The following is a 26,023-nucleotide window of genomic DNA, read 5'->3' on the forward strand; positions in this document are numbered from 1 at the left end:
GGGCCACGGCGCCGCTTTCCCACGCGCGGCCATTGATAAAATGCCAGGGGGTGAGCGGACCCCGGGAGCCAGGGATGGTTCCGGGGGACCCATCGAGCCCTCGAACAGACCCTTCCCCTCCACTGTGCCAGGCTGGATCCCTTACAGTGAAAACAGAGCGTAAGGCTAGTGGTGCCCGAGTTAATTCCCGCTTTCCACGTTTTTAACTTCAAAGATTGAGAAATCGGTGCATGAAAAAACTGGGCAAAGTGATGCACACAACAAGTGCAGGAGGGACGTCCCTGGCCGAGCCAGGCTTGGGGCAAAGCAAGGAAACACCTAAGTCCCACACAGCCAAGCATCCTGGGTCTTCTATGTCCCAAAGGCACAAAGACAATTCCTTGGGAACGCTTCCTATAAGTTACCTTTAAGTTGGTCATTAGCAATTATTGCAACCCTTGACCCACCGGCTCCACGCATCGCCCCTCTGTTTCTTGGTAAAACAGGTGGGAAGTTGACCCTGATCCCACTTTGGCTCTTGGCACCATGCACAGCCTTGGCACGATGTGAAGGCTCCGGGTCCCCTGGACCCATGTCCCCAGGAGCCGCGGTGTGCCCTGCAGGACATCCCTCCAGAGCGCCCTGCGCACCAACAGCACCTGCCAATCCACCCCGCACCAACTCTGGGCACTTCTTTTCCCTCTTGCGAACCCCTTTGAACTCTGTCCCGCACCCTTCTGCGTGCCTCGCACCCCGTTCCCTAGGACTCGCAGGCTCAGGCAGCCCCTTTCCCCTTTCCCTTTCCCTCCCAACCTCGCCCCGGCCCCGCTCGCCGCCGGCCCGGCCCTATCCGGGCTCCCCGCGCTGCTCCCGCCCCCGGCGCCTGCGCCAGAGCCGCTTCCTGGTGTTGGCGGGGCCGGGCCGGTGCCGGGGCGATGGCGGGGCCGGGGCCGGTGCTGGCGGCGGCCGCGGCGCTGTGGGCGCGGGGCGCGGCGGGCGCCGAGGTGGCGGCGGCGCGTCCCGGGGCGCTGGACGAGGAGATCGTGTCCGAGAAGGCGGCGGAGGAGAGTCACCGTCAGGACAGCGCCAACCTGCTGGTTTTCATCCTGCTGCTCACCCTCACCATCCTCACCATCTGGCTCTTCAAGCACCGCCGCGCTCGCTTCCTCCACGAGACCGGGCTGGCCATGATCTACGGTGAGCGGCGCCCTTCCCGGGGAATCCCGTGCGGGAGCTCCGGGAGCCGCGTCCCGGCCAGTGCCGGCTCTGCCGGGCCAGCTGCGGGCTGGGTGCTTGCCCGCCCTCCCACTCCCGTGGCAGCAGGAGCGGGGCCAGCAGCGCATCGTGCTGCGGGTCAGTGCCCGGAGCCGCTGGCCGAGGGGCTGCGACAGCGCTGGTTCGGTGTGTGCAGGGGACAGGGGGACACGGTACATCCTCCCTGTGTCACCGGGACAGCGCCGTCCTGCTGTGTCCCGTGCTGAGCCTTATCTGGGCGTTGCTGGAGGGAGGGTTGCTTGTTTTCCAAGCCCTAGATATGGAGGGCTCTCCAGCGCGGAGTTACTCCCAAATCTCTGGCAGTGAGGAGCTGGTTGGGTTTTTCCAGACGGCCTCACGGGGTGAAGCTGGCAGGGTCATGGGCTGTCACGTCACCAGGCACTGGCAGGTCCCTCTTACCTGTTCCAGGGCTGAGAGTGGGGACTTGGGGCACCAGACCAGTTGTTGCACTGCCCAGGAGCTTTGCATCCCGACTTGGATGGGGCTCTGCACAGGTCTAGTGCAAGGTTCCCTGCCCATGGCAGGGGGGCTGGAACTGGGTGATCATCAAGGTCCTCTTCTGACCCAAACCATTCTGTGACTCTGTGATCCCACATGTTGGGGGCAGAGGCTCTGCTTCCAGCGTGTGTTTAGAGAATCCAGATTTCCAGAAGCTGCCTAAGAAGCGTGAAGAGGCTGTTAGGGGGATTCTCCCACCCTTTGCCACGCTCAGGGCCCTGCAGAGCCAGCAGCCTTCTATCCTGCTGCCTGGGGACCTGTGTGCACAAGCACATACAGAACCTTTAGAGTTCCTCCTCCTGCTGTGGCAGGACCTCTTGGAGAGGATCCCCATGTTTGTTCCCACAGCAAGTGCAGTGAGGCTGAGTCAGTGGAATGGGGTCTCGTGAAGAGGCCTGAACCAGGGTATGGAGGGGCCATGTATGGCTCTCCCTGGGTTATCTGACATGACTTTGTGTTCAGCCAAGGTAGGACTGGGAGCTGTGCTGGGGAAGTGGTTAATGTGGCCATGGATCCGTATCTAGGGAAGATTTGTTGAATTTAGGATTGAGGAGGCAGCTCCTGCTGTGTGCTGTAGTTAATGTCTGTCCTCTGTGTGGTCCTTGCTGGCTGGGGGTGATGTGTGACCACACAGAGTCAGATGTGAGTGAATCTCCCACCCAGCAGAAAGCTTTGATCTGAAGGCTGTGGCTTGACCTGTTTGGGCCACTGGCTTTTGTGATCCCAAGTTTCAGTTAATTGGAAGTGTCCTTCCATATGAAGGGTGGAAACACTTGTGTCAGCCCACAGGCACAAAATCCTGGGCTGCTTTTTCAGGGGCACAACAAACTGCTCTGAATTTTCAGATTTCTTCCAGCCACTGCTCAGGGGTTCAGATGTTTCTGGCTCCTGCCCAGGGTGGGGATGGTCACCTGCTGGGACAGGAGCTGTGCTGTGGGAGGACAGCATGGAAGGTCTTCTCTCTCCTGCTGCCCCAGAGCTCCTGACATGTGACTTTCTATTCCTTTCATGCTTTCACACTTGCCCTTGTTCTTCTTTCACACTTGTTCTTCTTCTCCTGGACATTTCTTCCTCTTGATTATCCTCTCTCCCTGACCTACCTGAGTGCTCACTTTATTCTCAGATCACAACCTGGGTTGTTTCAGTCTCCTGCTGATCCTTTTCTGTCTGCTCTTCTGCAGACTGTGCTTAGAGAATTGCTGGTGAAATTGGTAATGTCGCCTGTCTGATCATGCAGAAAATCCCAAGTTTTCCCTGGTATCACAACTTTTGGCATTTGCTTCTGAGGTAATGGCAGGTGCCATAGGAAACGGGATGTGAAGTTCCCAAGGAGTGGTGAGATGTTGGTGTTTTACTGTGACAACTTAAAATCTGCAGGGAAAAAAGGAGGTATCACTGTTCCTGGCTCCCTGGGATGCTCTTAGCTCCAAGGAAGTTCACTGAAAACATGGAAAAGGGTGCAAAACAGACCCTGAAATCTAAACAAGAGAAGCAATTTGCAAAAACTTGTCTTTCTATGTTTAAAAAGCCAGATAATAATTAGGTAAAAACTTTTTTATATATCTCTTTTGGCAAAACACTTCAGTTTCCTTGTTGTCTTTGTTTTTAGTGGAAGTTATAAGCTCTTGCTCCAGGTGGATTTCTATCCAATTCACACTGTCAGCTCAGAGCTGATGTTCAGGAGCTGGACACCAGCTGGAGTAATTTCACAGTGACAGACAATAGGTGCTTAGTAGCCCTTAAGCTTCATTTCAGTGTTTAAAATGAGGTTCCCAAATCTGAGGTGCTCAGCATTTAGGATGGTTTATTGAACAGTTTTGTTTCAGTTCTTCTCAGAGTCTGATGGTGGATGTGCAGGACCTTCTCTAGAAGTTTAGTTTCCTTGTACTTGTTCCCACTTGGCCCCTGGACTGTGTGTGTCTAAACTGCTTGTTGTCAGGATGTCTTCAGCTGTTACATTTTTCTTTCCTTTTGGTGTCCAGATTAATGCTCGCCTGGGGTTCCTGTCTGCTTCCATTGTTGTTAAGTGCTGGGTTTGGTAATCTATTAGTCTCCATTTAAAACATTACCTCGGAAATGTTCAACAGCACCTTAAAAAAAAAGCCCATGGGCTTCTGTTCTTTTTAATGAAGTCAGGAGAAATGCAATGAAAATAATCTCTTGCACTTTGCATAAAAGAACTCAATTAATTTGCCGGCTTTGCCTTCAGCTTCTCAGCTCCTTGCAGCTTTCAGCTGGCAGCTTCCTCGGTGTCGGGTTCCCTCTGCTCAGCTCAGCTCCCTCCCAGGGCTCAGTTTTGTAAAACTTCTGGCAGCAGAAGCATGTCGATACTGGCTCGCAGGTTGCTGCTGGGGCAGCCCTGTGAGTGCCAGGAGTCTGAACCATTTCCTAAGAGCCTCTCAGAACCAGGAGCACCTGCAGGGTCCCCTGGGCTTGGTCCAGGGAGCCTGAGCTCAGGACTGGGCTTGGTGTCTGGAAAACCATGGCAGGTTTGTCCCAAGTGCCTCCCTGAGCAGGGTTGGATAGGGAGGGTTGATCAGATCCACCATGGGGCAGGAGGGGCTGCTGTGGGGCCAGTTAATGTTGGTGGAATAACTGGTTTCCAGCAGAGCAGCAGGATGCTTTCCCTGCAGTGACTCTGACAGTGTCTCTGTGTCAGGGCTGCTGGCAGGGTCACACTCAGTGCCCAGGAGCAATCTGTGCATTTGTGTGTTTGCACATGGGTGTCTTTCCCCACCTGGCAGCCTCCCAGGCAGCCTATTACTGAGCAAGACAAAAGGTCTGATTTTGGGACTCCCAAATGGGGGTCCTTCTCAGATACTGTAGGTTTACCTGTCCCTTTTTCCTTATCCCATTCCTGGCCAGAATGGAATTTGGCCCTGTCTGGAGCTTGACTGGCACAGGGGCCAGGAACAGCTGCCTGGATAAGGAGATGGCAGAGGAGCAGGGGTGCTGTCAGATGTAGCACTGCTTTGGGACAGGGGTTAATAAGAGTGCAGAGGTGGAATCTGGATCCCTTCTGAATTCACAGCAGTGACTCCTTCTGTCTGTCCCTCCTTCCTCCCGTGGGGCCTTTCATCTCACAGTGCTTAGTCTGGGTGTTAAAGGGGTTACTGAGTGGGTTTCCTTCCAGCTGAGCAAGGGCAGGCAGCTGCTTATTTCTGATTCCTGCATTTTTTTTTTTAAGAAGCAATGTTTTAAAAGTCACCCATTTAGTTCTGGAGGGCTGCAAAGTGTGGTGTACCTTAATAGCCATAAGCAGATGTAAATAACTCTTTGAAACTCCTTTTACCCCAGTGAAGGGTTTTGTTTTTTTCCTGTGGTACTTCCAGGATTGTCATCTTCTGGGTGAAAGGAAAATGGGGTGTTTTGTCCCACTGCTGTGCCATGCATGCCACATGCTCCTGTTAATTAATACATGCTGTGGCATCATGAAGTGCTTGACTTGCTTTCATTCTCTACTTTTATTTGTGGAGCACTGGCAGATCACAGGAGCAGAGTCTGGCAGAAAAGTAAGCTGAAGAATTCCTTATGGTGTCCCTCTAGGTGATGATGGTGTAAAAGCAGCCCTCAGCTGCTCTGCACAGTGTGACTGCCCTAAAGTCTCCTTGCTGGGGCTGACAGTGCCTGGCTGTGCCCAGGGGCAACTGTTCTGTGATTGTTGGGGTGATTCAGGGAGATAAAGCTCAGAGAGGTGAGCGCCTCCTTGATGGTGCATGGCTTAAAAGCATCTGTAAGCATCTGTATTGTTAAAGCATCTTTTAGCTCACCTGTACTGCTGTGCTGTACTAGACCAGGGCTTTGGGTCTGGGCAGTCCCTGAGCTGAGCTCTTCTAGGTCAGCAGTGGTGACTTTGTGTGCAGCCACCTCCTCTGCATGTGCTCTGGGGGTGGGGGCTTTTCTTTTTGTCATGGGGAAAAATAGCAAATCTTGTCCTGGAAAAACTGTGTCCAAGGGAGGAGAAGTCAAGGGTGGCAGATTGTTCTAGGTTACAATGTAAAGATGTGCCCAAAAGTATGTACTCTGTCACCACCTACTGAAACCAGGTGTGGCAGTGATTCTTATCTCTGTGGAGATATCCTCTGCTAATGGGCCACCTGTTAAAAACCAGGTGGGGCAATCATCTTTATCTTTCCCAAGACCCATCCTTCCTCCAGGAGGTATCTCCTGTTAATGGGCCATTCAGTTCCACTACATGACTGATAAAATTACATCATCCCACTGGGAGATTCTGCACCCAGGGGGAGGAGCCAAGAATTTCCTACCTAGATAAAAGCTGAGATTTGGAACACCAAGGCAGCCCTTACCCAATGGTTTCTAGAGGACAAGAGCTACCAGAGCTTTCTACAGGATCACTACTTCAACAATGCCACCTCATCTGGACTGCTACCACCACCCTAACTAGTGGGGTGTCAGATTGTATTCTGACTCTGTCAGTGGTTTTTCTTTTGTAGTATTGCATGTATTTTATTTTTCTCTTTTTTTCCTATTAAGTTTTATTTCTGACTTGGAGTCTCTCACTGGTTTTGCTTCCAAACCATTACACAGATCAGGAACTTGAGTTCAGCAGGTTCATCAGCAGGAGGTGCTGAATGGGCTGTGGCCCCACAGTGTCCTGCCTGAGAGGTGGTGGCAGGGAAGAGCTGGGTGTTCCCATCAGTTGGGGTTGTGCCCTCCTGTAGGAAAGCACAGAGCAAGGCTTTAATTAAGGCAGCAGTAAGGAACAGGAGCGTCCTGGGAGGCAAATGGAGAAGCCTCCAGAGCCTTGTGGTCTGTGTTTAGTTCCCACGTGTCTGAAAGCTTCTCAGAAATGTGTGGTTCAGAGATGGGGTTAAGGTCCAGGATTTCTGTGGTGGCTCTGGGCCGCCTTAATCGAGCAGTTTCCAAACCCTTTTGTGCTGAAGGCTACATGGAAAGGTGTCTTGTGGGACACCCCTCTTCCCCAGCCTGCAGATGTCAAAACACTCTGCCAGGAGAGCACTCAACACACTTGAATCTGGATTTGAGACCTCAGACAACAAAAGAAAAATGTCTTATAAATTGCTGACTTGCAAATTAACCCTAAAATAACCTTACTTAGCAGCTGGGCTGGAGGCAGAGTTGCCTCATGGGGCTGCCCTGGGGCTGCTGCTGGTGGTACAGAGCTGAAGTTTGCAGAGGCAAGGAGTAGATCTGGGTGGTCGGTCTTTACTGGGAAATAGTTTTATATGTTTCTATGTTTGTATTTCAAAATGTGGTTTTATAAAAACAGAGAGGGCTGGGAGGAGACTGTATGGTGCTGCAGCACCTTAGGAAGGATGCTTGCCAGTCTCACAGCGTTCAGGGTGGTTGCTGGCTATCATCTTTAATCCCTGCCAAAATGAAGAGTTTGATGTCAGGTTTTGGGGTGCATGGGACACAGCTTGGGCATGTGTGAGCAAAGTGAGCGAGGTGCTCACCTTCAAAAACCCAGTGTGCCCTCGATGTTGGCTGCCCTGGAGTGAGAGTGAGGCTCTGACTGATTGCTGGGTGGCTCAAATCCTGCAGGACTTGTCCATGACTGTGTTAGAAGCTCCCCATGAGCACAGAGCATTCACCTGGCTCTCGGGGGACGAGGGTGGTTCAATTCACACAGGCAGTTCTTGGGTTGTGCTTGTGCTCAGCAGCTGGGCAGGGGTCAGGATCCTGGTGCTGCATCCATGCTCAGGAGGATCATTGTGGGGCTGTGCTGTGGTTTGTGTCTCAGAGCTGTGTCCCTCCCCAGGTGTCCTGGTGGGTGTGGTCCTGCGCTACGGCATCCATGTCCCCAGCGATGTCAACAACGTCACCCTGAGCTGCCAGGTGCAGACCAGCCCGGCCACGCTGCTGGTGAACGTCAGTGGGAAGTTCTACGAGTACACCCTCAAGGGGGAAATCAGTGCCCAGGAGCTCAACAATGTCCAGGATAATGAGATGCTGAGGAAGGTAAGGGGGGCAGTGACTGGGGAGGTGAGCAGTGCTTCCCACTCCCTCCGTGATGATGGGTTCTGGATCTCCTGGATTAAGTGTTTTTATTTTGGTTTTTTAACTTGTGATTGTGATGAGCAGTAATTTATATGTTGAACACAATGTAATGAAACTCTAGTTTTAGCTCATCTTAATTTGAGCTGTTCAGACTCTGGGATTTGTCTCCAGAAGATCCCAGACACATCCTCAGCATTGACCCAACAGGATTCACATGTTGGGGGTACAGGGTTTCCTCCATATATTACTTTCTTACTTGTGTTTTGTCTTGCAAAATTTTAGCAAATCATTTTACTGTTGTTTTTTTTTCTTTCTTTCTTAACAGGTGACTTTTGATCCTGAAGTATTCTTCAACATTTTGCTTCCTCCTATTATATTTTATGCAGGCTACAGCTTGAAGAGGGTACGTGCCTTTACAGTGCCGATGTTTTTAGTTTCCTCTGCCTCCAGAGAATTTTTAATACTTGTGAGGGCTTTAATGCTTGCTCAGCAGGCTGAGGCTGTGGGGGTGGGTTTGGTTTTACCCAGCAAATGTGGGATTGTGGGAAGCAGAGCTGACAGTGCCCCTGTCATTCTCATCTGCCCCTCTGCCCCAGGAAGGGTCAGCCTCTTCAGTTGTTTCCAGCAGGGGTTTCTGGGGTCAGCCAGGCCATTTCAGCCATCCCAGCTTTCCAAGCACATGGGAGTGTGGGAAGGTTTTAGAAAGCAGCAGCTCTCTGAAATGCTGACTTGGAAGGAGAGGAGAATGATGCAGTTTAGCTTGCGGGAGGAGGAAGGAGGAATGCTGCTGGGTTAGGAAATCAGTTCCCAGGACTTGGAATAGCACCTTCTTAAACACCCAGGTATGAGAAAACAGCACATTCATGTTTATTAATGCTGCATTAACTGCTGCTCTGGCACTGGGCTGTGCTGGGCACCCTGTGCCTGTCCAGCTCGTGGTGTCTGAGCTGGGTCCAAGTTGCTGTGGACACTGTGGGTGCCTGTGCAGGCTTGAAATCAATTGTTAGCAAAATATAATTCAGTTTTTGGTTTTTTTCTCCTGCTAGAGGCACTTCTTCAGAAACTTGGGATCCATCCTGGCATATGCTTTCCTTGGCACTGCCATTTCCTGCCTGATGATTGGGTGAGTAGATGGAGCTGGGCTGGTTCTTCCTCAGGGGTTTGAGCTGTGCTTGGGAGAAGTGTTCTGAGCCTGGAGCTGAAGCTGCTAATCCCAGCTCTGAAAGGTCACACAGACTCTGCTACTGCTGCTCAGCAGCAGCAAATAATACTATTTACTGTGCAAACTTCTGCTGCTTGGACAGGGTGGCTGCTGTCTAATTACAAAGTGCTCTCTCAGCATCTGAGCATCCCATGAGCATAGTTATTCATGGCAAGGGAAGTTTCACACTTCAGAGAAATGGTCTTGATAAATCAGCAACTTCAAATTATTGATAGCATAAGCCCTCATAAACTTGAGGCACAAGAGTAGAGGGCAGGATCATAAAAGGTGAGTGTCTAGTGAGCACAGAAGTGTTTCAAATTGTTTATCCATCAGTGCAGAGGCTGCTGGATGGTTCCCACTCTGGATAGTAGCACACAGGCTGACATAGGGTGTTTTCCATGGAGTCCAGTGGATTCAAGCAAACTCAGCATCTGCATTATCTGCTCTTCACTGGAAGTTTTGGCCATTTCAGAGTCAGTCCAAGGTGACTTCAGTGAACTGTGTTAATCTGCAGCACTGCAAAGTGATTGTGTGACCCTGTCAGCCTGGCTGCTGCTTTTCTTTAGCCATGTTGAGCTCCTGGAGGAGTTCTGGTTCCATCCCTGCTGGCACCATGTTTGTGCTCCAGTTCAGAGGGTGCTTTGGTGTCTGTGGTCCAGCACTCACCTCCAAGATCATGGCCTTGAGGTTTCACCAGGCTCAGTGCATCCCATGCTGTGCTTTGGTGTTCTGGCATTTGGATAGCTTTAATCTGGTAAATTCAGGGAATCCAAGCCCCTGTGAATGTAGTTGTAATGCACTGCAGAGATGTAACTGCCTGTTCTGATCCCCAGCTCTGTCGTGTACGGCTGTGTGGCGCTGATGAAAGTCACTGGGCAGCTCGGGGGAGATTTCTACTTCACTGACTGCCTCCTGTTTGGGGCCATTGTGTCAGCCACTGACCCAGGTATGTTACCTGCTTTCCCTACATTTTGGCCTGGTTTGAGCTGTGGGGCAGAGAGGAAGAAAGTCTGAAACCCCTGTGAGTTCCCTCCTTCTGAATTTTGCAGCTTAATTTATTTGTGACATTCTTAGAGGTCAGATTTGTCTCTGTGCCTTTTAATTTTCTCCAGTTATGTGCAATACAGCTTCCAAACCTCTGCTTTCCTGAATCCTTGTTTGCAGTGAGGTCCTAAGCAGCCTCCCTCTTGACTCTGCTGGGGTTTGGCATTGTGTGTCTGCCAGCCTGTGCCAGCAGCTGTTGCAGAACAAGACGTGTAATGTAGGAGGGTTCAGTTGCTAGTTTTAGTTAGTTTAGCTATTTTCTCCTTTCAGTTTGGTTGGATTTTGACAGAGGCTAATCTAATTGAAATTAGATTAATGAGACACTTTGAGGACAGTAGTGACACCTTGGTTTACTGATGCACTTTATAAATCAAAACTATGAAAAATGTGCCTTGTTCAACTAAATTGATGTTAGTTCATGATGTCTTGTATGTGGTAGCTGTTTACTTGCATGTTCTCATTTAATGTAAAAACATAGGGCCACAGAAAGGCCTCTCTTTGCTCCTGTCCTTTGCTGAGCAGGGCTGGAAATCCTCTAATGCTTAGAAATGCTGCAGATGAGCTGTTGGTGTCATGTCCCTTCTTTGGGCTTGAAATAGAAACAAGAAGATTTCACAGGTAGAAATGGAGCATTTCCCTGTGCATAAATGGGTTAAAATCCCTTCAGTGTGCCCTGAGTGCTGTTTGAAAAGACTCACAGAAGTTGGTTGGGATTGGCTCAGCCCTCAGCTTGAACTGTGCCCCATGTGTTCCATCTTGCTTGCTTTGGATGTTGTGATGTTCCTGCGAGGCTGATGTGCAAAACCTGCTGCTTTCCATTATCTTCTTGGAGCTGCTGGATCACTGAAGAGCTTGAGGGAACTCTGATCTCTGCCTTGTGGCTGTAAATCACAGAAACCCCCACTTGGGGTTTGAGCTGATGCTTGGCTGTTTCCAGTCAGGTCTGAAACGTTGAGTGTCTGTGCTGGCACTTAGAATGTGTTGAATCCAAGGATTTCTGTCAGAGTATCAGGAATGGAAAGAAAAGGCAGTCATCATCCTGGACAAGCCTGATCCTTCTGCAGGTGGAGGAAGGCTCTCCCTGATGCTGTGAGCTGGCAGCATCCCTGCAGCTGGGTGGCTCATGCCAGCCTGCTACTGTGGCCCAGCCCATGAGCTCAGACCCTGGGAAGCTCAGAGCAGAGTTTGCTTATGTCTGCCTGCAAAAGATTCAATAGGCCAAGATGTGTTTTAGTAAAAAAGGAGGAGGGAAATGATGAATCAAATCCAAATCTGAAAGAGCAGAAGGAAGGCTGTCAAAGGGAGCACGGGGGGCAGCTGGCACCGTAGCAGCAGTGGCACAGATGTGCAGGAAGGCAGCTTTCTATAAAGGACCTTTAGTCTTTGATTACATGGAAATAACAGCACCTATTTTTCTATTTGTCAGTGACTGTCCTTGCCATATTCCATGAGCTCCAGGTCGATGTTGAGCTGTATGCCCTCCTCTTTGGTGAGAGTGTCCTCAACGATGCCGTTGCCATAGTGCTGTCTTCGTAAGTGTCCTCTGCTTTTATTTGGAATTGTTGTGTGTGTTACATGTCAGGAGCTGGGGGAGACACTCGGCCTTGCCCCTGTAAAATGGGAACATGGGTGTTTGCAGGAGCTTCTAAGTGTTCCAAAAAGCTGCAGTGACATTCTGGTGCATGTCCTCATTGCTTACCACTGCTTGGGATTCTGGATTGCCCCTGCATGATGGATGGTTTTCCCACCCATAGGAAAGTTTTTATGTCCCTCTGAAACTGGAAAAGCACCAGGTCTGCTTTTCAGCCACAAGATCCCACTGAAACCCCTTGCTGAAGGCTTTGCTCCTACCTGCATTGCTTCCCACCCACAAATCCCTGCTTTTGTTTAGGTGGAAATAGCTGGTGAAGCAGCTGTTTCCTTTCTCTCCCCACTTCAAGGAGTTAATGTTCTTACAGCTGGTGTTAATGCCCTTGACTGAACACTTGGGAAACTTGCTGCTTTTCTAAAGAATGTTTTATATTCTTTAATATTTTATGTCCTTTGCATGCAGGACGTATTTTATCTGCGTTTTCACTGTGTTGCCATCATGGGAATTTGTTCAGTAATATATAATACCTGCAATGGTGACAGCTTAACATATAGCTCAGGCTAATGGAGAAAATATTTCTGGAATACTTGTCACTCCAGCATGCTGGCTGTGTGGGTTTCACTGGAGGCAGCAAGTAGCACACTGTGAGCTGTGTGTTGTATTTACTGAACTTAGTGTTTCTGTTGAGGTTTGTGGAGCTCTTTGTATTGCTAACTCTGGCTCTTTGCTGGATGTGTCACTGCTGGTGTGAGAGGAAACACTGCACAGCCAGATTGTGTTTCAGAAGTGATCATGAGTGAGGAGGGGATGGGGTCTTCCAGCCTGTGCTGGTAGGTTCTGGTGGGAGTGGGTGGATTCAGTTTCAGAGTAATGGAATTCGTGGTGGATCTCAGCACGTGTGGGTGATTCCACCACCCACAGTGATTTGCCTCTTGCTCTGCTTCAGTGCCAGCTCTGTAGCTCTTGCTCTGATTTCCTGCTTTCCTCTCTCCACAAGCTGAGCTCAGCCCACCCCCTGCCCAAAGCAGGATCATTTGCACCAAGGCAGCAGCTCTGAGTTCACTCAGCAGTTGTTTTATTTTGCCCAGCACTGTGGGCAGGGGAGGATGCAGAGCTGAGCTCCTGAGTGACTTTTGCCCAGTCTGGGTACCCAAGGCTCCTCTCCTGCCTGCTTTCAGCCCTGGGCACAATACCCCTGTGCTTAAGGAGCAGGATCTGTGCCTTTCTGTTCCTGTCTTGGCCTGGTGTGGCTTGGCAGCAGGAACTTGTTACAGGAGGAGGAGGAATTGAACCCAGAACTGAAAGCTGGTGGGCAGTGAGGTGCCAGAGCTGCAGTTTGGGAGCAGCTGCAGGATCTCCACCTGCTGCTTCCAAAGGGAGGATTCACAGGGATTAAACACCACAGGAAGCCCCATGGGCAGCAACAGGGGAAATAAAGGGCAGCTGGCAATAATGTCTTATTGGCAATGCAGAAAACAAAGCCAGGAGTACTGTAAGAGGTTAAAATGAAAAACCAACATTCAAAGAGTTAGTTATGGAGGGGAAGTGAAACCTGCCTGGATTAAAGAAAAAAACAAACTTGAAAACCCAGAATAAGAGCATGTTGGTAATGAGAAGTGTAAGATGGAATTGATGAAAGGAATTAAATCACAGAGAAATCTGCAGCTTGCAGTGTAAAAGACAATGCAGAAAAATGACCTGTATTAAAAGCAGGGAAGTTTAGCAAGGGAAATTACCTGTGATGTGTTGAAAAGGGGAGGTTTGTAATTTGTTTTGCAGAAGAATGTTGGTGTATAGTTAGGGGAGAAAGCTGCAGGAAATGTGTGCAAGGCAGCGAGTGTTTGTTCTCAGCAGATTGAACAGCAAACGTTTAAAGTTCACATCCAGGAGTTGTAACAGAGTAAGCCAAGGGATTGCTAACTAGGAAGTTAATGTTTTCAATAAGTTTACATCAAGGAAAGTGATGTAAGGAGTTGATAAATGGAATTTAGGAGCTGGTAAGGGCCCCCCTGTATCTCAGCCTTTCCAGGTAGAACAGTGGAATGACTAATGCAAGGCTCAGCTCATCAGGAGTTAGGATTGAGAGATGGGATCAGCACTGCAGACCTGTTTGCCATCTCATCACAAAGGTCTGTTGAGGTCTGGTGGATGCAGAGAATGGTGGTGCTGCTGTGCATGGCACTGTCTGCCTTGGCTACCTGTGGTATTGCACTTTGGAGCTCAGAGCAGTGCAAACTAAATGTATGCATGTTTAATGTGGCAGAACAGGAGCAGTTACAGCTCTCCAGGGGGTGTTCACATCAGCTGTCTGGGTGGAGAAATGGAGGTTTCCTGCTTGAGTGCTTTGTGGTCCCACAGCACCTGGCATGACAGAGAGCTGGTACCAAACCCCCCCAAATACCACCATAAATACCAAATACCTCCATAAATCCCACATGTCACATGAGGCACGGGCTTTCCCTGCTCTCTAATGTCCAGGGGGAGCTGCACATCCAGGTCTGGGTGGGGTGGCTGATCCCAAACTCCCCAGGGCAGGGAGGTGTGATCCCAGGGGGTTGTGTCTCCCTGGCTCCTCAGGCTCGGTGTTTGCAGCACTTGTAGCACTTTGCAGGGCTTGTGGAGCACCATGAGGTGCCTCCCCCTCCAGACTAAGCAGTTCTTGTGCTTTCCCTCCTCTTCCAGCTCAATAGTTGCATATCAGCCAGCGGGTGACAACAGCCACACGTTTGATGTCACAGCGATGTTCAAGTCCATCGGGATCTTCCTGGGGATATTCAGTGGATCTTTTGCAATGGGAGCAGCAACTGGAGTTGTGACAGCTTTAATATCCTTTTCACTGTTTGGTTGTTTCCCCCAGTGTTTGCATAACAGCTTATTTATATTTTGCTGCACTGCATTTCACCCAGATGTTTAATTTTTTTTCCCCCTAAATTAAGGAAGGACAGTGCCATTGTCTTTTTAGGGGTGGGTAGTGTAGCTGTGATGCACAATTGCATTTGATAGGCTGTTAGCCTGCAGGGTCTCTCCAGATTGTCCTTGACCATCTCAACGTCACCAAGTTCACCAAGCTCCGGGAGTTCCCCTTGCTGGAGACTGGCTTGTTCTTCCTGATGTCCTGGAGCACCTTCCTGCTGGCTGAAGCATGTGGCTTTACAGGCAAGCACAGCCCTGCCCCTGGGATGGAGACCTGCAGGGATGATGGGGCCACAGAGTTTTGCTTCTCTCAGTATCCACTGCAGCCAGGGCTCTCCCTCTGTTTGCAGAAGTTTAATGATTCTGGGTTCTGGGGTTACTGCATTAAGGGCCCTGCAGGCCTGGGGTGCAGCTCAGCTCCCCTTTCCTGACCAGGAGTCTAATGTATGCTCTGCTCCCCAGGTGTGGTGGCTGTGCTCTTCTGCGGGATCACACAGGCCCATTATACCTATAACAACTTATCTACAGAGTCCCAACACAGAACTAAGCAGGTGAGAACTCCTCAGACCCCTTCAGCCTCTTTGAATTTTAAATTCAATATTTTTTCTTCCCTCCAGCCAGAATTAGGGGCATCTGTCTTCTTGCAGCTGCATTTCACTAGGGTTGCTTCTGCAGAAGTATTTATTGCATGATGGATGGGCTAACATGCTTTTCTTGTTAAATCTATATTATATCTAACTCACTTTTAATTTGTTTTTCTCTTTCAGTTGTTTGAGCTTCTGAATTTCTTGGCAGAAAACTTCATCTTCTCCTACATGGGACTTGCACTGTTCACCTTCCAGAACCATGTCTTTAACCCTACCTTTGTGGTGGGGGCCTTTGTATCCTTTGGAGCCCAATTTATAAGACAGAAAGAGGGAGAGATGCCTCATTCCCAGTTTGTGTTTTTCATTCAAATGAGTGGGTTTGTTTTTTTTCAATCAGTCTAGCTTTATTTTTAAAAGGGGATTTCTGCCATGTAGTGGTGCCTTTGCTGGTTATTTTAAGAAGATGGAGATTCTTTTCCCAGCTTCTCTGTTATTTATTTTTTTTTCCTGTCTTCTCTTCTCTTGTGGACATCTGAATCAGCTGCTGCAGGGACTCATCATTCAGTGTGACTGTGATGCCAATGCCAGGCATTGTCATGTGGCACCAGGAGGGGCTTTGCAAAGAGGGGCTGCCTGGTCTAGCTGTTTATTTCCTCTTTTCTCTGCTAGTGCACTTGGTTAACCCTGAAAAAAAAGCCTTTTTTTGGTCAAACAGCACAAACAGAGCTACAGTAGATGCCTCTGAATGATGTCATGAGAAAGGATTTCCTGTTCTGCAGGCTGATGCTAAGGGGAACAAGAGTCCTGGTATGTCTCAGAAAAACAAGAATTTTGAAGGAGTTTTTTTCACATCACAGGGAAGCCACTTAAATGTGCAGAATTATTTTCACCCTTTGCTAGCACTGATGCCAGTTTATACTGGTAAACAAAGCATTTTTGCCAGTGCTGGTCTGTGGGTTTGCAGCAGGCTCAGCTGAATTTCCCTCATCAGCTTTTGTGGGGTGGCAGTGGGGCAGGAGGGGTGGAGAGCAGAGAAAAGTCACTTGGGCTGTTATATTGGAATTTTGTGCTGTGCCTCTTCAGTGGGAACTGGCTAACTCACTGATGAAATAGCTCATTTATGAGAGAGATCATGAAATACGTCTCTTATGCAAATTGTGATGTTCAGGAAAGAACATAAAAGCTAGAAGCATTTTCTGTATTATTCAAGGCTGTGCTGAATACTGGCTCCAAGATTATTTTTGCCATCTGGGTGCTGGTATTAAAAGACACAGCTTCAAAGATAAAAAGCAATATGAAGGGGCTGGTGATTCTTGTATCTTGCAGGCTATGAAAACAGAAAGAGTATTGGATTTTTTTTTTTCCTTCTCAACGGCTGCTGCTTTCATTTTGCTGAATAATCTTTGGGAATGGGACTTGGCTTAAGGCTTCAAACCCAGCTGTGAAGTGTGGCATGCTGGGGAATGTCAGAGGGGTTGTCATAGCTGTGATAACTTGAGCTTTACAGAAGACAAATAATTCTTGGGGTGCAAAATGGACCTGCCAGCAGAGAGCATGCTGTGGGAAACAGTGGTTTTTTCTCTCCTCTCACTTGTCTAACATGTCCTGTCATCATTACCCTTGTTTGTTTGTGCTTGTGTGATATTCCTGAATTGCAGTGTGTGCTGTGTTTCAGTGAGGCAGTGGCCTGCTCTTCTCACAGTGCTGTAGCACTCAGAGCTGGGTTATTTTCTTTTCAGCCAGAGCACTGGCTCTGCAGATCCCAGTTTCCTCTGGGCAATAGAAACTGGCTCTGTGTGCAGGTGGAATGTAATGGGAGACACAGGAAAAGCAATTTCCTTAACATGTGCAAATACAGCTTGCTATCTTCCTAGGAAGAGCTGCCAATATTTACCCATTGTCATTTTTACTGAATCTTGGGAGAAGAAATAAGATTGGAACGAATTTGCAGCACATGATGATGTTTGCTGGTAAGTTACTGCATCCTTCATGCCCCTGAGAGCCTGGAAATATTCCTTATTCAACTCTAAATCTTTTATGGGCAGGGTCTGGAGGAGAGGCTGGTGTCCTGGTTTGAAGGACAGGTGTCTGCCAATAAAGGCAGAAGCTTCTCTTTGAAATGGAGAATGTAAACCCCTTCCTCCAAATTATTATTATAATTTTGAAATTAAGGGGCTCTCAGGCAAAGATATGGGAATTAGGAATAACAGTTCTTTACTAGGAAAATTAAATTAGAAATGCAGTGTTACAAAGAACAATCCCAAACCCTGCCAGAGTCAGAATCCAAGCTGACACCCGTCAGTCAGTCAGGGTGTTGGCACAGTCCCATTCAATGGTGGCTGCATCCTCCTGCAGTGGCAGATGTGGTTCAGCTGGAGCAGTGCTCCTGGAGAAGGTGCAGTTTCCTCTGAAGCTGCCAGGGATGATGTGGAAAGGTCTGGCTTTCCTCTGGAATCCAGTGGAAAGAAGGTCCCTTGCTGTCCAAAATGTCAGTTTTTATCTGGGTAGGAAAGGCTTGGCTCCTCCCCTGGCTGGAGCATCTCCCAGTGGGATGATGGAATTTTATCAGTCATGCAGTGGGACTGAATGGGCCAGCAGCAGATGATATCTCCTGGAGGGAGGATGGGCTGTGGGAAAGATAAAGATGATTGCCCAGCTGGTTTAAAGATGGCCCATTAGCAGATAATATGTGCCAGGAGATCAGGGTCACTGCCCCACCCAGCTTCAACAGATGGTGAGAGAATTCACATTTCTGGCCGCATCAACACAACACAACTGGGTAGGACTCTGGTTTAAGGTGTAGCAATGGGCTCCTCCTGTCCTGGCTCAAGGCATGGCACGGGGCAGGAGGAGGGTTTGCCTTTCTGGGCTCGGGAGGAGGGGTGAGCAAATCATCACTGCTGTCCCCTGGGGGTGGATGTGGCAGCAGAGGGGCAGCAGGGTGTGAGCCCCAGGAGGGAAGCTGGCCACGGGATGGGGGCTGAGAGAGTTGCTGTGCTGTCCCACCCTCAGGGCTGCGTGGAGCCATGGCCTTCGCCCTGGCCATCCGCGACACGGCCACGTACGCGCGGCAGATGATGTTCAGCACCACCCTGCTCATCGTCTTCTTCACCGTGTGGGTGTTCGGCGGGGGCACCACGGCCATGCTGTCCTGCCTCAACATCAGGTCAGTGCAGGGCTCCTGCCCTGGGCTGCTCCCAGCTGGGGTTTCAGGGAGCAGCTCAGATCCCGTCCTTCCCCGTCCCAGCCCTGCGCTGGGTGCGTGACTCTGCTGCTTCTCTCCTCACAGGGTCGGTGTGGATGCGGATCAGGAGAACGTGGTGAGTGTGGTTACAGCCTGACCTGTCAATGCCTGGCTGTGCTCTGCTTCCTTCCAGCTGCAGGAGCTTTTAGCACCCCTGTTTGCAGTCAGTGGAGTCACAGCTTCTGTGTGCTCTCTGGTTTTCATGAGCCTTGTTTTGACTCAGCTGGAAAGAAGGGCACAGAAGCAATGCTGGACTGTTTAGTCAGTCCATGCTACTGCAATAGATTCAGTCTCTCCCTTGCTGGGTTTGAGATAAATCCCAAAGTGAGCATGGCATGGAGGCTGTGCCTCGTCCCAGTGTCCAGGGCAGTACAGAAACACCATTTACTGACTCATTTTATGTAGCATCTTCTGCTCCACTTTTACCCGTGGTACCCTCAGCCCCTGCTTACCCCCTTTTCCTGTGGGTGGTTATGGACAGCCCTGGAACCACTGACCACACTGAGATCAGTGCTGGAGCCCTACAGCCCTGGGAGTTTTCCTGCCTGGCAGTTCCAGCTGTCTCATTCATGTGTCTGCAGCCTGGTTGTGCTGTGGCTGTGGCTCTCCTTGGTTTCAGTGAGGATTCTGCACCTTGGAGATTCATTTGGTTCAGAGCCATTTATTGGGCTGTTCACCTCCTGGAGAGAAAGCATCAAATGTGACAGACAGCCCAGGGCCATAAATCTGTAAGCCAGATTTCTATGAAATATCTAGTTGTATTCGTAGTCCACTCCAAACAGTTTTATATTTTTTTCTCTGCCTGAAAGGAAGCCTGGAGTTCCCATAACACACAATTATTTGCATGCAGCAGTGTCAGGCGAGATCTGATGGAGGTTGGATCTGTCTGTCACTATTAAATGTGATGTGTGGGTGCAGCTCCTGGCTCTGAGACACTTTAAACCTTGGGCCCAGACACTGGAAGGCTCTAGCAGCAAAATGGTCACTCTGTGCTTTGATACCCCCTCCCTGAGGCAGTTGAATGCTGCTAAATGCAGCCTGTTGTGGTGTGAACGTCCTTATACACACGGCAACCCAAAGGCTTCTTCTGAAGAGGCAGTGGGAAAGTCTGTGTGTCTGTGTCCCCTGGGGATAATCCAGTGTCCCATGGGGTCTCCTGGCCCTGCTCCAGTTCATGGCATGTTGTCCTGCCCCTCTTTACTGTTTTGCTGTCCCACAGGGTGTCCCAGAGAGCGAGAGGAGGAGCACGAAGGCTGAGAGCGCTTGGCTTTTCCGCATGTGGTACAACTTCGACCACAAGTATCCTTGGTGTGTGCTGTGTCAGTCCCACTGCCCAGGCCCCCCTCACTGGCACCATGACTAGTTCCCTGCTTAGCAGGGGAACCAATGTTTGCTTTCCCATGACATTGCAGTTTTGGTTTGCACCTACTCCCGTCTGTGGCTGCGAGAAGCAACAGTTCCCACCCTCTGTCAGTGAGAATGCAGCAGCAGTTCTGTTCAAAGCTGGGCTCTCCAGGATTGGAATCCTGGGGGTCCTTGATCCCAGGGGCAGGTGGGCAGGAAGGGATGGGGGTTTTCTTACTAGCAGTCCTTCTTGGTAGATCTGTGCCTCTCCTCCCTTGCAGATGCTGTGCTGTGAATTAGTGGAGGAGCAATGTTAGGCTGAGGGGCACAGGTGGTGGGACAAGTGATGCTGCTGAGCACCTTACCAGGACTGTGTCCTGCTCTGTTTGGTTGCATTCTCCTTGCACACCATTACACATTGGTGTTTCTTTTCTTTCTGTGATTTCCTTTCAATGCCAAGTCCTTCAGTGCTACCCCCACTGACATGGCCCCGTTCCTCCTTTTCCCTTAACCCTCTCTGTAGCTATCTAAAGCCTCTCCTGACACACAGTGGTCCCCCACTGACCACCACACTCCCAGGGTGCTGTGGGCCTGTTGCCCGGTGCCTGACAAGCCCACAGGCGTACGAGGTGAGTCCTTTAGTGTCCTTTGTGTCACAGTGTTGTGGGGTTCATGTGTTTATGTTTCTCTTTTGGATGCTGCTCTACAGCATCAAGCTGGAAGCATGAGGGAAATCAGATATTGGGGCTGATGGATGAGCTAATTCCCGTGAGCATTTTGCTTTTCCAGCCTGCTGTTAGGTCATGACAGGGTTTGTGGTGTATTCATGGTGGTTCCTCGGTGACTGGTTCAGTGAAGTTGTCACAGCTGTCCTTCCTCAGGCCCAGCTGGGACGACACACAATTCCCTATCCCCAGCTGGATATCCTGTCTTCCAGCCTTACAGCTGAACCATTCCTGCAGCCTTTCCTGCATTACTCACAACTAGAAGAGTAGCCAGGATTGCTGTGCCCAGGGGTCTCTTGCAGTGGCAGCTGTGCATGCCAGGAATCTTCTTGCCCTGTCTCAGCACCAGGTTCCCTGACAAACCAGAAATGGCTGTGGTGGGTCAGCAGTGCAGTTCCTGTGCTCATGAGTATTTGGTCCACTCAGTGCTGTATTCCCTGTGCACCTGGCTATGGCACCAGAAAGAAGAGAGCTGGGAGAGCCCTTTTAGGCAGTCTGCAGAGAAATTCTGCATAGTGTGAGTCACCTGGGCTCTGAGATGTGTGTGTGCCACGTCTTGTTGTGGTCACATGTAGAAGATTCTACTTCCCCTAAAAAAGGCCCCTGGGATTTTATCCCTTAAAACAAAGGAATTCCTAAAGACAGGGGCCTCTTTCCCTTATCAAAACTCCTGTTACCTCTTAGGATTTCTATTGGTTCTTAAAGTGTTACAATAATTGATCCTTTTCTTACTTAGGATTTGAAGATAATTGGTTACTTTGTAATGTGTAGATTGTATTGGTTAGAAGTTCAATCCTCTAGAAACCTATAAATACCCTTTGTTGTCTGATGTAATTAGACTGTTGCTAGCAATTCCCCTTCGGAGAAATAAAGTTATCTTTGGAACTGTTGCAGCACAGCCTCAAGCCTTAGCTAGCGAGTAGCTGAATGCTTCTGCTACCCAAGTTCTGAGCTATCTGGACTTTGTGTAGCTACCTCGGGGGTTGGAAGGCATCCAGCCCCCCAGAAACAGCTACAGTCACAGTGCAGGAGAGCCTGGGTGCCTCTCTGTGCTCAGTCACCATAGCCATTCTGGGGGGGTTTAACAGCTCTTTGCTCCCCAGAATCAAGAGCAGCTGAAGGACGACGACTCCGACCTCATTCTGAACGACGGGGACATCAGCCTGACGTACGGGGACTCCACGGTGAGCACGGAGCCGGCGGCGCCCGGCAGCGCCCGGCGCTTGGCGGGGAACAGCTCGGAGGACGCCCTGGACCGGGAGCTGGCCTTTGGGGACCACGAGCTCGTGATCCGGGGGACGCGCCTGGTGCTGCCCATGGACGATTCGGAGCCGCCCTCAAACGTCCTGGATAGCGCCAGACACGGCCCAGCATAAGGCTGCTCGCTTTGGCTGACGGTAATATTTGCATATATGATCAAGGAGTATGTACTACCTAAAGTCTAATGCATGTCTCAAAATGTCTAAGCTGTATAAATATTATTTATATGGTGTCAAAAGAATATAAATATTCTCTGCCAAGCACTTGTAAAGAACAAGCTGCAAATTTAAGTTAAAAACTGTGTTGACTGCACTATGTAGGGTGGAACTGTTTTAGCGTCAGAGTCTTTTGCACACAGTGAGCTTCGTTAGTGTGTGATTTGATGAAGGGTTTAGTTCCCAGCGGGTGAGTAAAGGAGCTGTGACTCCCTGTTCATCCTTTGAACCTGGGAGAGGAGGGTAGGGAGTTGCTGGTGAGCAGTGGAAATTGCTTTCTGGTCCGATGAGGATTGTTGAGTTTCTTTTGGTCTCTGATCTTTGGATAGTCACGTTTGAAATATCAGCAAAAAATCTGCCCACAGACCCTCTCGCCAGGCAGTGGATGGTGATAAACTTGTTTCACTGTGGGAACCTGGAGACTTTCTGCTTTTTAGTGACCCTCTGCCCAAGCCCTGCTTTAGTGGGCTCATGGCAGACCCAGCCAGAGCTGACAGCGAGGGCTGCGGTGTCCAGCTGCTCGGATGGGAGCAGGAGAGAGGGATGGTTGGTGTCTGTAGTTGTGTTCAGGAGAAGGAGGCAATCCCACAGAAACTACACCAGGCGTGCACAGATTTTAGGTCTGAGTCCATCTTTCAGCTGTGGCTCAAGCAGCTTTCTAGAACCAGCCATCAAATCCTCTTTTGGCAACTGAATTTCACGTTTGGGAAGCGGCCGTGTCTTTGCGCGGGCGAGTTCCTGTCCTGCAGTCACAGATGTAGCCAAGGTGTGCAGAGGGGGCACACCCCACCTGGGGCTGTGGAGCCCAGCCCACCTCAAACTCGAGCTTTAGGGCTGCAGATCCACGTGGTACCAGAGCTCTGCAGGGCATCCAGCTGGTACTGAAGGGGAGCCGTCCGTCCGTCCGTCCTCCCGCAGTCAGAAACCATTGCACTTTGTTTGGTAACTCCTCAGCATGCTGTGTGTCTGCAGTCCCCACCCAACCCTTCTTGTGTCTCTTATCATTTAAGGAGAAATGTTTGCGAGTTGATTTTTGGTTTTTAATTTACGTTTTTGTTTTTCGAGGAAGAGCACAGAACAATTTAGGATTCACACTAGTGTTAAAGGATTTATTCTGTACTTATGGGAATGGCTGAAGGTGCAGTGAAACTGTTAACCCTGACATCTTTTTTCTCCAGGAAAGGGGGAATCATGGAAATTTACTGTATGTAATTTTATTGTCTATTTTATCTACAGTTTTGCTATACAAACCTTTCAGGGTTACTGGTGCACTACAGGCCCATTCTCTGGAGAGAGGGTTAACCCTCTCCAGAGGGCTTAAACAGAGGTATTTAAAATGAAAATACATGAAAGAGAGCCAGGTGAGTCTGGGCACTCACAGCTCACATTAGCTGTCTTTGGAACAAACTCTGCATCTCTCAGGATCTGACCCTGAGACCTCAGAGCAGTGTCCCCACAGCTGTTTTCCCCAGCACCACCTGAGAGTTGGAGGAGACAGAAAATCCTGAAGTTTCAAGTATATATGTATAGTTGAGAAAATAAATCTACACGGTTTGGTTTGTTTTTTATTTTCATTTTCTCAGGTCTAAGTAACATTGCCTTAAATTTATGGATGTGAAACAATAATTATTTTGGCAGTTTATCCCCAAGAAAATGCTTTCATTTTCCTTCTGAACAAAATGTGTAAGTGTTGCCATAAGACTTCCCTAGAAGGGGGGTAATGCTCTGTTTATATTTGGATATATTTGGGGCATCTTCCTTGCACCTGTAAATGGCATCCCGCTGTTAACAAAGCTGTTGGATTAGCACTGGCCTTTGTTTCCTACTATGCAGGAATTCCATAAAGTGAGTGTGCATTTTATATGATGTCTGTAACTTAACTTCATGTGTTTAAAAAAACAAAAAAAGAACGAAAAAAAAAAAAGTAGGAACCTGTTGATTTTAGGTTTACTGCATCACTTCTACATCCTGTTTTTTGTTTGTTCTGCCTTTTTGAAGAGGTATGATAAATAACTACCTCTTGTTTTTTCCTGTATAGCCTGACTATGAATTCAATTTACAGAGTTGGTGCAGCTGGAGGTGCAGGACAGTTCTGCTGCCTCAGGGCTCCCTCCCAGGCATTCCCAGCTGAGGTGAAAACTTGCTGCAAGGTGGCCACAAGCTGATGTTTCACCATGGCTGTGGTAGCATTCCTCTCTTCCTCTGACCCTTTGACTTCAGTAATTTATCCACTCACTGTAATCTTGCCAACACATTACCCATAAGCTTCAACTTTTGACACCAGTAACAGTTTAGATAGTACATGAAAGGAGAAGAAACTAACCAATGATGATTTTATGGGTTACATTTTGATCCATATATAATCTAACCAGGACTGTTTTGAATAGCCTTAAGTCAATGAATGAATCTAAGATTAAATTCAGGAGTGATTTCATAAATGAATGGGACTCATCCTCAGCTGATTATTTTCTGTGCTGGGCTGCAGCAGAGCACACAGGAATGCCTGGTGTGCAGAGGCAGAGCCCTGATGCTTTGTGCTGCAGATGGAGTTAAGAGTATGTCCTGGTTCAGGGCAAATTTGGGAGAAAACCTCTGAATGGGATCCCTCTAGGAAACAGATTCAAGCAGTCCCTCCCCCAGCTGGTTCAGGGAAATATTTCATTGGAGAGAAGTGGAAAAAAACCTGTTTATTTAACAGGCAAAGCACTTTCCAGCACAAAAATGAACAATACTAAACAGCAAAACTTCTCACTGCTCTGAAGAGATGGCAAATTCAGAGGAGTCCCTTCTGTGGGTCACAGCCCAGCTCACTCAGGCTGTTCTCAGTCCCTCCAGTGCTGGGAAATGTCACAGCCCAGGTGGGCCACAGGTGTGAGCTCCTGGTGCTCCTCTGGGTTTTTTAGTCCAGAGCAGATTTGAACAATTCCAAGAAAAAGGGGGGAAAAAAAAAAACCCCACAGTCCAGGGAGTTTCTCTGCCTCAGCTAGCCAGAAACTAACCAAGAGCAAAGGAGAGCTGTCTCCTGCTTCCACTGCAGACAGCACAGTCTGTGTGAAGGATGAGGAGGAGAGAGTGCAGTCCTGGTAAACTCTGCACCTCTTCTCTCCCCCTTCACCCCTGGAAACAGTCTTAAAGCTGCAGAACTCAATATTCAACATTATTAGAACAGACAGTTTGGGATACAAGCATCATAAAGTCACCCCAAGACACCAGTGATGATTCTATGATCCATATATACGACCTTATGATCCAGATACAATATAACCAGGACTGTTTTGAATAGCTTTAGTCAATGCATGTAAATTCAGGAGTGATTTCACAAATGAATGAGATTCATCCTCAGCTGATTATTTTCTGTGCTGGGCTGCAGCAGAGCACACAGGAATGCCCTGATGCTTTGTGCTGCAGATGGAGTTGAGAACCTTGGAGATTCAGGGCCTGAGACCTTTGCCAAATGGATAAGACAGCCCTGAGGAGGCACTTTACAGCCCCCACAAAGATTTAGAGAAGGTGCCCTTCTTCTGTAAATTGAATTTTCATGGTTTTTGCACATGAAAAAGCATTGTAGGTAAAGTTATGATTTGTACTGGTACTGTCAATTTGTGTGGTAATGGCATTAACCCCGTAGCTGTGGTGTTTGTGCAGCTGATCTGTGATAGCTGATGATCACTATTGGACCTTCTGTTTACACTGACTAAATCCTCTACTGTTGCATTGTACTGTGAAAGAAGGATTATGGGCCTATAAAAGATTATTTTTTTTTTTTTGGAATTGTGTGTACCGTTTCATTAATTCACACGGAAATAAATCTGTAGCAAAGTGACGACGTTCCACTTGACCTCCTGAGAGCAGTTTGTTCATGGCCTTGGCAGCAGCCAGGGGTGCTGCACCCCAGCACTGGTGGGCAGCTGGGCTGGGTGCACAGTTCTGGGACACACCTTCCTTGCAGGAACAGCTCTGCTTGCCGAAAGCTCCTCCAGGAGCAGCAAATCCAGCTGGGACAGTGCTGCTCACTCCCAGCCCTGGGGCACTGAGTGGACCTGCATGGAGGCATCACCATGGGGTGTTTGCAAAATCAAGGTTCCTGAGCTTTCCCAGGCTTTTATATCCCCCAGGACTTGAATTTGAGTTTCTGGCTGGTGATTCTGCCCTCTCACTCCCA

General features: G+C 49.1%; 1 protein-coding gene across 1 annotated transcript; it reads left to right on the forward strand.

The window, feature by feature from the left end:
- The first annotated feature begins 900 nt into the window (after window positions 1-900).
- On the forward strand, window positions 901-25,692 carry SLC9A6 (solute carrier family 9 member A6). Its single transcript, XM_056491455.1, has 16 exons — window positions 901-1,176; window positions 7,496-7,695; window positions 8,060-8,137; window positions 8,781-8,857; window positions 9,772-9,884; window positions 11,409-11,514; window positions 14,256-14,397; window positions 14,624-14,729; window positions 14,949-15,037; window positions 15,254-15,367; window positions 16,932-17,043; window positions 18,086-18,239; window positions 18,363-18,393; window positions 19,537-19,616; window positions 20,185-20,290; window positions 21,490-25,692. The coding sequence occupies exons 1-16, from the start codon at window positions 915-917 to the stop codon at window positions 21,760-21,762; spliced, it is 2,043 nt and encodes a 680-aa protein (XP_056347430.1). The 5' UTR covers window positions 901-914; the 3' UTR covers window positions 21,763-25,692.
- The last annotated feature ends 331 nt before the right edge of the window (window positions 25,693-26,023 follow it).

The sequence above is a fragment of the Oenanthe melanoleuca genome, chromosome 4A (genome assembly GCF_029582105.1).
Source record: "Oenanthe melanoleuca isolate GR-GAL-2019-014 chromosome 4A, OMel1.0, whole genome shotgun sequence".
Taxonomy (NCBI): domain Eukaryota; kingdom Metazoa; phylum Chordata; class Aves; order Passeriformes; family Muscicapidae; genus Oenanthe; species Oenanthe melanoleuca.

Bases quoted from the DNA above. Each gene is read 5' to 3' on its own strand.
- SLC9A6 (XM_056491455.1), top strand. From the start codon at position 915: ATGGCGGGGCCGGGGCCGGTGCTGGCGGCGGCCGCGGCGCTGTGGGCG. The intron at 8,138-8,780 runs GTACGTGCCTTT...TTCTCCTGCTAG, and splicing joins CAGGCTACAGCTTGAAGAGG to AGGCACTTCTTCAGAAACTT. The intron at 15,038-15,253 runs GTGAGAACTCCT...TTTCTCTTTCAG, and splicing joins CCCAACACAGAACTAAGCAG to TTGTTTGAGCTTCTGAATTT.